The sequence below is a fragment of the Synchiropus splendidus genome, chromosome 1, assembly GCF_027744825.2.
Source record: "Synchiropus splendidus isolate RoL2022-P1 chromosome 1, RoL_Sspl_1.0, whole genome shotgun sequence".
Classification (NCBI taxonomy): Eukaryota; Metazoa; Chordata; class Actinopteri; order Syngnathiformes; family Callionymidae; genus Synchiropus; species Synchiropus splendidus.
This window is the reverse complement of record NC_071334.1, coordinates 5,717,235-5,729,655: the sequence shown is the minus strand read 5'-3', so window position 1 is coordinate 5,729,655 and position 12,421 is coordinate 5,717,235. Positions and strand designations below refer to the sequence as shown.

Genomic DNA, 12,421 nt, shown 5'->3' with positions numbered 1-12,421 from the left:
GTTTTCTCTCCGTCTCTCTCTCCATCCTGACTCCTATTTAACTCCCTTAAAACCTCACCTTGCTCTCTGCCGTGGCGGTTCCTCAGCAGGGACTGGGAGCTGATCTAACACCGGGATTTGTGCAGGATGTGAGGGAAACAGGTAAGAAGCCGACTTTCTCTTTCTACGCACTGCATAGGCAACAGTTCATCTTCCCTGGCAGGAAGCTGAGGCAGTGCTGCATGTTCACACACTCGCCACTGTATCTGTCTTCTGAGCTCAGAGATTTGGAAAACATTGTTGAGTATTATGAGATAACAACCGTTGTGTAATGTTTTGTGAAGTGGGTTTGTTAGCTCTGTTGCCAAATATTTCTGAGGCGAACTGCATGTTTGCATAAGATTACTGGCCTGAGGCAACTAAGTCGCTGAAGTCAAAGACTGAAGCTATGTTTGCAGAGAAAACAGAATCCTAGCCCAGATGTTCATTAGGGATGATGTGAAAAGGAGAAGGAGCTCCTGCTCTGCTGGGGCTACGCTGACACCACCATCCAATTCCTCATGTCAGATCTGAGATTTAAAGTTCAGAGCAGAGCAGAGGATTAACGCTTGAATAAAGATTGTATTGTCTCTAGTTTTGTACATGAAAGTGGTCCCCCAACTCTGCTGTTATCTAAACGGTTAAGATCGCTCCAGTATTCATGTAAAAAAATGTGAAAGTTGAGCTCATGTGTGATTCCATATATGGTTACATATTAGGGCCATGGGAAAAAACGTAATCTGAAATATACTATGATTTTTTTGTGACAATATTAATAATCAATATTTGTAAGTTTTCCCCATATTTTGACAGCGGCAAGATGCAACGTCATGTTCATTTCCTGGTGAACAGTTCGGAAGCTGAGCTCAAGTGCGTCTCCTGCTCAACAGAGCAGCCGATCAAACACACCTGTCGTGACAAGCTTTTATTTTCAAACCCCAACTATTGTCAAATGTAGACCAAGGACTGGTTGCTGGATCCACGTAGCTGATGCTAGCGTGTGGCAGCCAACTGTCACTCCTCAGCGCCATCTAGTGAACGCACCACAGACTGCATTCATGATATAGATCCATATGAAGTCACTTGGCTAGAAAGGCCAGACACAAGTGTGGCCTGATAAAAGCCTCTTTTGCCAGAGTTTTACGCTGCTTAGCCCTGTGCTAACATGTTAGCGCTCTCTCAGTATAGCTCTGGAGGATTGTAGCTACTGGAACAACACCATCTATGCCATGGATGGTTGTCCTGGGCTGTAAAACTGCAACCAATATCCAACGACAAAGTAGTTGGATATTGGTTATTTAATCCAGCTGCCACGGCGTCTCTCTCCTGCTGCATCTGTGCATTGGTCTGCGATAACACAGGCTCTCAATCGCTGAAACTATTTACCCCCCAAATATTACTGTCAGAACCTGTTCTGGCTCCTTGCTATTGCACTTCAACTGATTGATAAAGAGTGAATACTACTCTTTATAAATACACAAATACAGCCACGGTCACCACTTTGACCGAATGTCTGTGGGAAATTGTGATGTGTCTTTTAGGATTATCGGGAAAATATCACATCTGAACTGCTTTCTGAGTTGAAGAATGCCACCACTTCAGCAGAAGTCTGTTTCCCTCCGAGTCAGATCCAATATCTGTGAGTTCAGTAGTTGATGGTTTACAGCATTTGCATGGTAATGGACTGCCATGTTGGCCTCTGTGGTTTGAGCTAATGTGTCTGTTAATATAAAGATGTCATTTGTCCAGCTGCCTATTTCTCATCAGTGGCAGAAGTGCAGATGTCAGTAGTTCTGAAATTGCTTCTCACAAACACTTCATAGTCTTGAAGCCCGTGCTACTGTATTTTGTGGCACTGTGAAGGCGCCACTGCAAGAGACCGTACTTTAAAGTGTTGCCAGGCAGAGAGACGGTGTGAATGAAAGGTTGTGAAATTGAGGATGAATTTCTGTAATGACTGTCTAATTGACAGAATGATGAGACTATCTTTCCACTTAACACACTTTATGTTGCTTCTTTTACTTTTTAATGGAGCAATTTTATCTTTTATGCTGACTGTGCTGGTAGTTTTACGACATACCGATTATAAATCATATTTCAAGTGGAGACGTGTAGCTGTTTCCTCACAGATATCTCACATTGATGGGCTTCTTATTCAGACTTTCACAAAGCGAAAATAAACATGAATGAAAATGCCAGAAATTATTTTACTTATTTATTTTCGATTGTTTTCAGGTGGTTGTGGATGGCAGAGATGGCTTCATTTTTACCGAGAACTTTTTTAAAGTCATGTGTTCAGGAAATGCATGGCTCCATGTGGGTGTAGTCTGATGCTATATTGAATAGAAAACAGTGTGTTTTGTGGTTAACAGACGCTCTCTGATGACATCATCTCATGGCGCACTCTCCTCTCAATGATCGCAACATAATAACAAATGCAGAGTGGCATGAAGTCACATTTTATTTTTGCGCATTTTCACTAGATTGGCTCAGAAATATTCAGATGGGAACCTGAATAATCACAAGGTACGAGCTCAAGAGGGAAGCCTTGATAAAACCATGGACAATGACAAGAAGACGAAACAGCTTTGACTTTCAAAATGCTGCGGGCACTTTTGGATGAGTATGGAGCGAGAGAAGGTTTAACTGACCGTGGCTGCAGTAGCAAGGCCTGACTTCCCCTAGAAGCTCAATGAACAACATCAAGGACAGATGAGGGAAACTGGTGAAGCTTCATTAAGATTCTGTAATGTAGTGAAACTTATATAAGCAGGCAGAGACTGCACTTCCTATCTGGAATATTCCATCTCAGTCAGCGGTGCCAATAAATCACACCAAGTTTAATATGAGTTTATAAAACATATAAAAAATATAAAAACATGACTGAGTCCTAAATGCTAGATGTATTTTAGTTATATTAAAGGAATTATATTTCGTTTTAATGTTTTATTTTGTTATTTAAGAACATAAATCCTTCAGAAATGAAGGCGTCGGTTTCAAAGAACGGTAATGGTTCAGGCTTTAACAAGGAAATGTGCTTTGCTGAGGTGAAGAGCCGAGGATCGTCTTGTATTGACTGAGTATTGATACAGATCTACAGGCAAATACCACTCGATGAGCCACTGTGACTCTTTGGATTTCACGCACAGATACTGCTTTGGCATCAGTGTCGTTCCAACCAGCTGTCAATCAAATGGTTTTTGATGTCCAGGCAGCTGTAGTTTAGGTCTTCGGTTGAATTGTAGACACACTAAAACACCTGTGATTCATCAAGAGTGCATGCAATGGTTTGTGTCTTCAGATGGGCCAATCGCATGTTCCCCAGGGACATGAACACTGAGCATGGTCACATGACGCTCAGAAAACAGAATTATTGCGTTAGTTCAGATAAGTTTGGACTATTAAAATGCATCTAAACAGCTTAGTCCGACTACTGGAGAGAAATTTCAACTTCTCTTAGTGGGACTCCATGACCTGAATAATGGAGTTAATAGCTGGACTAAGCTAGCATGTAGCCAGTAGCTGGACGAAGCTAGCATGTAGCCAGTAGCAAGACTAAGCTAGCATGTAGCCAGTAGCTGGACTAAGCTAACATGTACCTAGTAGCTGGACTAAGCTAGCATGTAGTCAGTAGCTGGACTAAGCTAGCATGTAGCCAGTAGCTGGACTAAGCTAGCATGTAGCCAGTAGCTGGACTGAGCTAGCATGTAGCCAGTAGCTGGACTGAGCTAGCATGTAGCCCAGTAGCTGGACTAAGCTAGCATGTAGTCAGTAGCTGGACTAAGCTAGCATGTAGCCAGTAGCTGGACTAAGCTAGCATGTAGCCAGTAGCTGGACTAAGCTAACATGTACCCAGTAGCTGGACTAAGCTAACATGTAGCCAGTAGCTGGACTAAGCTAGGATGTAGCCAGTAGCTGGACTATGATGGGACTGGGTGATGTGCGGCTAATGGTGTCTAATAACCTTCTATACAATGTAGAAGTCGTGTGCGTGACCTGATGCAGTGTGTGTGTTCCTCAGTCTGAGTCCATGTCTGCGGTGATCACATGACAAACCTAATATCAGCTGTGTTTTGGAACTGGCCACGACCATGATCTGCAGATGTGGAGATTTGTCTTCAGCTTCCTTCAGTCAGGTTGTTTTTATGGTTAGTTCTCACAGGAAGATTAGAGGATTTCTTGGTTTAAGGAGACAACGGTACCTCTATGTTAGCAACCGTTAGCATGTTTACAGTTGAAACTGTTGGAAAACTAGTTTGTCCCAGCAACAGAGTAGGTGAGCACCGTGCCTACCTCCTTGCTCTGGTCATCTGAGTGAATCTGAGTCATCTTGAATGACTCACTAACAAAGAGAAAACATCTGTGTGTTACCACCAAGATCACTGGTTTTTATAGCCATTTTTCTTTCAAGGCAATTTCCTCAGTTTTTACACTTCACCTGTTAATGGACAGTACTGACGGGTAGATGAGGTATCATGAAGGGTTGATGAAACAGTGTCGCAATTTTCAGAGGCCACTAGATGGCGCTCTTGCTCTTGGTTTAGAAATGATGTGAGGGTTTGTTGAATGTGTTGTTATCATAGACACGTTAACAATGAGTCACATCCCAGGCTGGATGAAAACACAACTTGTTTCCAAATGTTCGTCCCGAACTCCTCTGCTCCAGCTGCTGTGCCGTAGATTGTGCATCTCACCAATGTGTGACCTTGTACTATTAGTCACTCTGTGTCAGATTCCAAAATTATGCGGCTGAAGATGAGCCGGATCAAACCTTTTCCTGGCTGATAAATGCGAGGTGGCAGCTTTTTTTTATCGCTGTAGCTGATGTCCTGCTCTGCCTTTTCCGTGGAAAAGTAAAGCGCTGACATTTACAAATTGTTGGGCTCACAATAAGATAAAAACGCCGATTGCAAAAGGAAAGCAGTGCAGTGAAGGCTGGTTTCATTTTCCCTCAAAATTCTTCACAAAATGCCCTGTAATGAAAACATGATTGCTCCATTGCCTTTGCTGTCAGGATTGTGCTCCGGTGCGTCCTGTTTCCTCCCTGAGTTGTTGCTCCTGCTTCATTGATGAATGCCTTTGATAGAACTTTTGTAAAGCTTCGCACAAGTTCCACCATCGACAGCACAAGTCAGAGCGACCCATCCTCACTTTCATGGCGTCATATATTGATGTTGGGAAGGTGGACTTTTGCCTCCTATACTGACCACAAGTTGCAAGTTCATGCATTGGCAGCATGAGGTTGCGGTTAGTTAAGCCATGGGATGGCGCTCTATTCATTCTACGTGTAACAATGTGCCTATTGGTATAGAGAGCCCATCAAACTGCTGTGCGTCTTAGGTGACCATCACTCAGAAGGAGAGCTTCTTAGCATACGATTCACTTCCGCCTCGACAGCACTGTATATGGCAGTTACCTTTACATGGGAAGGAAAATTTTACTCCATTGACGTGTTCATGCGTCAACATGCGACGCTGATGGCTGCCTTGGTCGCCAGGATAGGACGCAAAAGTCCATATATGACGGCATCAGACTGAGCATGGGTTGGTCATAGCGTGGTCTGTGAGGTCACAATCATTTTCTCTTGACCTCCATCATGGGTTTCCCTTGAGACACAAATGGTACAGCCAAAATTCTGCGGAAGGTCGTGAGTACAGTGACCTTGATCATCCGTAAAACCAACAGGGTCCTTCCACGAACTGGCCACATGTTAAACTTTTGTCGGTGAGACTTTGAGTTTATTGCAGTATTTTGCACAGTTCAAAGGCTTGTGCAAACCTGGCATCTGTCGGGGCTCCTGCATAACCTCTGACTCTGAATCCATGGGAAATAAAATTCTCCGGTCTGATGAAACCAATGTTTGAGTCAGCGTGAAATAGAGATAGAGAACCATGGTTCCAGCAACAGGGACTGGCAGACGAGTGAGCATTTTCCCTCCGCTGCAGAGGCAGTTACCTGACCCATGCAGCCCCTTATGTATCAGATAACAGCACATTACATTTAGCAGCCCAAAATGCTTTGCTCATCTTCACTCCATGGCGTTATATATTGACAATGGGAAAGTGGACTTTTGCGTCCTATACTGACGACAAAGGCAGCCTTAAGCTTTGCAATTGCCACAGGTGTTTCAGTGGACTAGAAGAACGTTTTCCATCCAGGGCAGGCGCGGGGATCGCAGGGAGCGTCCAACATGATCCAGTGAATCATCATTGATGTCAGTTGTTATTTATAACCCCTCATTATAGGACATATAGGCAACTTACTCAACCACATGGCAGTGAGGATGAGTTGGCGAAACCACATACGGTGGTGGTTTGGATCAGTTTCAGGTTGAAAGTGTTCAGATGAGTCCGATTCATGGATCCTTTCAAAGAGTTTTCAGACTTCAAAACAGTAGGGTGTAGTCACTTTAAGTCCCCAGTGAACTTCTAACATTTACATGTTGTCGTTACATGCAGCGTTCAGCGTATCTTAACTAGCTCTTCGATCCAATCTGTACTGCATGTACATTGTTGTTTCTAAATGGTGCTTGTTGTGGACTGGTGTTGGCTTTGGAGCGAGACACAGAAGCAGCATGCCATGCCACAAGCTACGTTGTTTCCATAACACTGGAACTGCTTGGGTAAGCAAGTCAGAGAACCTGCCCATCCTCAGGTGCTGAAGTCCATGCTGTGAAAACTGTCAAATTCAGTCATAAAAGAGCCACATTTGCCTCGCGAGGCAGAGGTTCCCGACCCCTGGTCTCATCTAAACTAACCTTTTGTGGAGTATCCGTTAAATCAGTTGCTGTAGCAACATAAATTTGATGTGTGATTTAATGATAATGTCTTAAAAACAAGGTTATCTGGGGCGGAGAGCGGAAGAAGTGGCGTAACTGTATATGTATTTGAAACATCTTGTACATCACCCCTATAATGGTGTCACAGGTGAAGCATGCTGGAGTGGTTTGTGTCTAAGCATGAATGAGAAAAGCTTTAAAGGCCACAGGGTGTGGAGCGGTCGGACTGACTGAAATTCCAGTCATGAGTCAAACATTCCTCCGATTCAAAGAGGGAACCATTATTATTCCTTATTTTTACCTCGCTTCTCAATCTTTCCTTCCTAAGCCCTTCTTTCCTGAGCCGTGCTCATCCTCCCTGATCTCTTCTGAGTCATTATTCCTCTGTCTCCTCACTGGCACACAGGCCCAGACCAAAGACTAAAACTTTCACCTCTATCAAAGGGAAGTGTGCGAGGGTCGGGCAAGTCCCGCCAGCTCCAGTCCTATCTTAATCCATATCTTTCCATTTTCAGCAATTTCTCAAAGAGCTTGTAATCTGAATGTCTGTGGAGAGACTCTGAATGAGGGCAGTCGATTGAGGTGAAAATCGCAAATGAAGCTCTTCATTGTTAACTTGCGAGAGAACTCTTTCTCCCAACCTCCACCTGAACTCCTCCTTGAGAGGACGCTGTTGGGTTGAAAGAGGCAATGTCTTTATTGAGGTCATGACAAAAGTCATAAAGAACGGGCCGACGCTCGATCTCCAAAATGAACCAGGTCATCCAGGTTGTCAGGAGCGAAGCGCTCTGCTGACTGTTTCGGATTCACATCGTTTTTCACTGTCTGACTTCCTGTCTGAGCAAGTCTCTCTGCCGCGGTGCTGTGCGGAGCTCCGCAAATATGCACAGTCAGTGGAACTCGACAAACACTGAACAATGTTTTTCTTTTTGAAATAAAGACACAGGCACATCAGCACCGCTTCCGGACTCTTTGGAAATTGGATGTAAGGTAAGCCATTATGGTCAGAGGGGAACTTACTCCATCAGGCAGGAGACAGTGGAGTCAGAAGTCCCATTGGGCAGGAAAAATAAATGACGCAACCACTAACACAGATGCTCAGTTGAAGAATTTCAGTGCCCAGCTCATGTTTTGCTGGTCCTTTTCCATGAGTCTATATCTGTGTATCTCTGGTGTATGTGTGTATATAACTATCTTGTTAATTCAGTCATCTTCAGTAAGCCTCAGTGGCGATCGTCCCCATTCCTATTGTCAGCACATCACCTAGTGTGTGTGTGTGTCCTTGTGAGGACCGTGTGACTTTTTAGGGACATTTGGCTGGACCCCATGAGGTTACACCTCGATTTTAGGATGAAGACTTCAGAATAACTGGGTCATTATAACTGGGTTTCAGTCCTGGTTCAGAGTTCTGGTTCAGGTGAGCTATGTGTTTTGGATGGTTAGGTTTAGGGGGAGAGGCTGGGGAAAGGGTTATGGCCATGAGAAACCTCACAATGTCCCCACAACGATGCAAGTGTGTGTGTGTAGACTGTGACTGCTGCTTGTTCATCACTCCAGTCATTTACAGCGAGACCATTCACTGGTTGTCTCTCTGCATCACTGATAACTGGAGCAACATTTATCTGCCCTTCTTCCTTCTCTACTTTCCTCCATTTAACTGTCCTTGGACCCGCCTCTCTCACCTCGACCTGCACAGGCTCCCGCGTCAGCACATTTTGAGATTTGACAGCTTTACGTTTCAGCATGGGCTTTTTTAAGCTTGCGTTGTTTGCACCAGGCCCCAGAAAGTGCACATTAAATCATAAAGGATGAAACAAAAGATTGTCTTATTTTACTGCACGTACTGTATTGTCCCACAAAACCAAGATTGGGTTTTGGAATTTGGACGCGACAAGACCTGCCAGACCAACCAGGCAGATGTACCTTTACCTGTCCAACTAACTACGGCTGTCGACAGGTTAAAATTTTGAATCTCAATTAATCGAGCAGAGAATTTTAGGCGAGTTAACTTGCGATTAATGAGAAATAAATCACACGTTTTTGTATCTGTTCTCTATGCAACTCACAGAGTGGCCAATAATGTTGAATATTTTATGCTTGTAGCAAGTTGTTGAGCCTCTTCAGTGACTGTGGCGTTATTCTGAAGAATGCTCTTGACGGTTTCTGTTATGTTGTTGGAGTAAACAAACGCTTGCATGAGGAACGCATTATTGTTCATTCGGTATTGAGAACATTTTCTTTTAAGTTACATTTAGAACAGACACAAAATGTGGGTGTAATTTGACATTAATCGCAAGTTAACTCATCTTTAGTGCGATTTTTTGAGATTTAAATTTGAATCTATTGATAGGACTAAAACAGACTATGTGCCTGTACTTACTGACTCAATATCCCTGGTTCTGTACGATACACAGTGAAAGAAATCTGCTGATCGACTGACCTGGATATCAGGTGACATCAGGTACAGGTACCGGTACTGAGGATGAAGTACCGGTCGGTAACTGTACCTGAAACAATTCAGATTAACCTGCTCTTCTCAACAATGACAATGACAGTTTGAACGGACATTTGAATGTGACCATAGTGGCGTTCACTCATTTTTAAGGCAAGTTGGACACAGTTGTTTCCAATGTGAGTCTCACTTAAACAATGCAAAAAAACCCCACAAGTTTCAGTTTCATATCAATTCATGAGTTCGGACAGTAACACCTGGACATCAGGCAGCCGTACGTCTGGTTTTAAGGCAGAGATTTGATGTCTGAAAATTCCTTGTCCAGCATCCGACTCAGCCTCTGCCCGGACGCCTGTTTGTCCTACTTTATGCAGGTGCACCTGAACATATCTCAGCATACTATACAATGCCCAAACCAGTCACAAATAATGGGTAAAAACTTGACTGGCTGGTGGTAAGCTAGCATGCGATAGGTTGACCATGTCAGCAAGCGGCCATGTGCTAGCACCATGCTAACAGTACGTCATCATGCCGTCAGGTATCACCAGTCATGCAGGAGAGTGGAAAGTGAAAGTCAACCCTTCTGTTTTGCTTGTGTCTTAGCTCAGCTTGCTGGCAACCACAGTTTTATATTGGATTAGATCAGACTGAACCAGTTATTGTGAATACTTTATCATCTCACTTAGCTTATTCACGCCATGATAAATTCCTTACCTTTTTATAAAATGTATTTTTCCTGTTTTTTGTTGTACTCTTGCAGTAAAATGATCAAAACAAAAAAATGTTGCCTAACGCAGGACATTGGAAATGCATGAAAATTGGAAAAAGGGACAAAAGCACTCACTCATAGAACGTGAGAAGAACCATGGCCAACCGTACAGAATCGTATTCAAACAGGTTGTTCATATATTTTAAAACCTCTGAGTTTTCCCTAAAAGTTTATTTCTTGTGTGCCAGCAGCGCCGCTGTCATGACGGCCGCAGGAGGGGAAGACGTGGCTGAGGACAGCAGCAGTACACCAACACCGCCATGGAGGTGGAGGGCACGACAGAACCGGACTACGTGGACGTGGATCAGGGCATGACCTTGGTCTGCATCGCCTTCCTCTGCCTGCTGCTGGTGGCCATGATCATCCGCTGCGCCAAGGTCATCATGGACCCTTACAGCGCCATTCCCACCTCCACATGGGAGGAGCAGCACCTGGATGACTGATATGGCCATATGTACGAGCACCGTCGGTATATCACCATGAGTTATGGATATGTCTGAATTGGCTGATCATCAACAAAGGAGACAATCAAACAAGATCTTATATCAAAGCTCTGATATATATATACATATACAGCATGAACACATCACACACTGGTCACCAACTGATGGAAACACGAGCGTGTTCAAAACAAACAGCACATTAGTTCAGTGGAGGAAGAATTTGAGCTAAGGAAACAATGAAGTAGCAGCAGGCTGCTGTTCTCCTTCCGCACGCACTTTCCCTTTACGCCGATCTCAATGACCCTGGTGTCAAAGTTTGGGTCACTGTCGGAGGCCATGATGAAACAGTTGCATGTGTCCTTTAGCAGCATCTTAAATTAGCCTTAAGGCCCGTTTATGCTCCCTTTACGTACGAAATCGTACCAGTCTGTTTCAAACAATATTAACGTCACTGAACAGATGCTTCCATGTGTTCTTTATGTTGGTATTGCTGTTCACCAATATATCCACCAGGGGGAGCAGCACAGAGTTAAAACAACAAACTCCAAAACCAACATGGCGACTGTGGAAGAGTATTGATCATGTAGCTCTTGCACTAAACAGGAAACAGAGGCAGCGTTGTAGGAGGTGGTGGATGGTGTAGCTGTTAAATATATCGCCACTGGAGGACGGAGAGTTTCCGCCATTGTTATGTCTTCTTCGTGTCTCATTAGAGCTACGTATGGGGTAGTAACAGCAACACCAGTGGTACTGCTCCATTAGGTCTGTAAACGCGCAGAAACACAGAGAAAATGAAGGCGCAAGGATCCGTCCGTATCCGTATCTGTACGTAACGCTGAGCATAGATGGGCCTTTATTCCGTTTAATCGTAGCTCAAAATGGTTTGGGGGCGTGGCCCTGCTATTCTACTGATATTGACACAAGAAAAGAAACCAGGACATAAACTACTGAGCTATTACCTGCGTTGTTTCCTGTATGAACATTGGTAGAGTTAGCTTTACAGCACTAGTCAAACAAGTGCAGCACAAACTGGAGGCTCTGTCGACGGGCTCCTACTGCAGCGTCTGGGGGTTGGATGAGAGAAATATTTTAGTTGTACTGTGTACTGCTGAGAAGTTAGCGGCTAGGTGAGGTTAGCAGTCAGTAACACTGCTGCCTTTCATATCATTAGGTAAATAACCAATCCATTTGAATCTGACTGCAGTATATGTCGAATCGTTCGGCCAATGACATTTTCTCACAGAGTGGAAGTTCTTCTTCAGCTCAGAGGAGTACTTGACCTTGGTTTCACTCGACAAAACCGCAGGAAATTAACCAATTAATCAATAACAAAACACCCAGTTTCATTTTCATCCAATCATATTTGACATCCACGAGACCTAAACATGACCCTAGTTTTGCTGGAGGGAAAATAACTTTTGAACTTCCGAACTTTTCAATGTCCTTTCCTGCATGTTGTCCAATGGACCCCAGGTTGGGTCAAGCTTTCTGTGAACGTGGATAAATAGCTTGGGATAAATGGGAAGAAATCAGAGGATAAATCAATGACTTGAAACTATTGAGCAAAGAATGTATATGAACCAGATGTATGGCAGGTATATGAAGAGGTGAGCTGAAATTCTCATCTTGTTTTGACATAATTCACAAACCGGAAGACTCAAGAATTAATGTCAGGAAAACTTAAACCGCATATAATAGTAGAAGATTTCTTCAACATAGCACAAGGGTAGAACCTTAAAGTACACTTCTCTCGATCCAGATTTATGTTTACAATTCTGAAACTCAGAAACTACTTCCAAGCACAAATGAAACGCACAACATAGAATTTGTATCAAGGGGTTTTATCTCCCGATCGTGCTAAAATAATGGAACTTTTTCCATTTTGTATTTATTTTTATAGTTTTTTTCTTTTGGCTGTTGCAATACTGTGGTCTGTCTAAGCGGTGCCCCTTTAAATCCAG

At 43.6% G+C, this 12,421-nt stretch overlaps 1 protein-coding gene across 1 annotated transcript; it reads left to right on the top strand.

Moving 5' to 3' along the window:
• The first annotated feature begins 46 nt into the window (after window positions 1–46).
• On the top strand, window positions 47–10,500 carry LOC128749097 (cortexin domain-containing 1 protein-like). The gene is made up of 2 exons (XM_053848335.1): window positions 47–141; window positions 10,209–10,500. The coding sequence occupies exon 2, from the start codon at window positions 10,278–10,280 to the stop codon at window positions 10,458–10,460; it is 183 nt and encodes a 60-aa protein (XP_053704310.1). The 5' UTR covers window positions 47–141; window positions 10,209–10,277; the 3' UTR covers window positions 10,461–10,500.
• The last annotated feature ends 1,921 nt before the right edge of the window (window positions 10,501–12,421 follow it).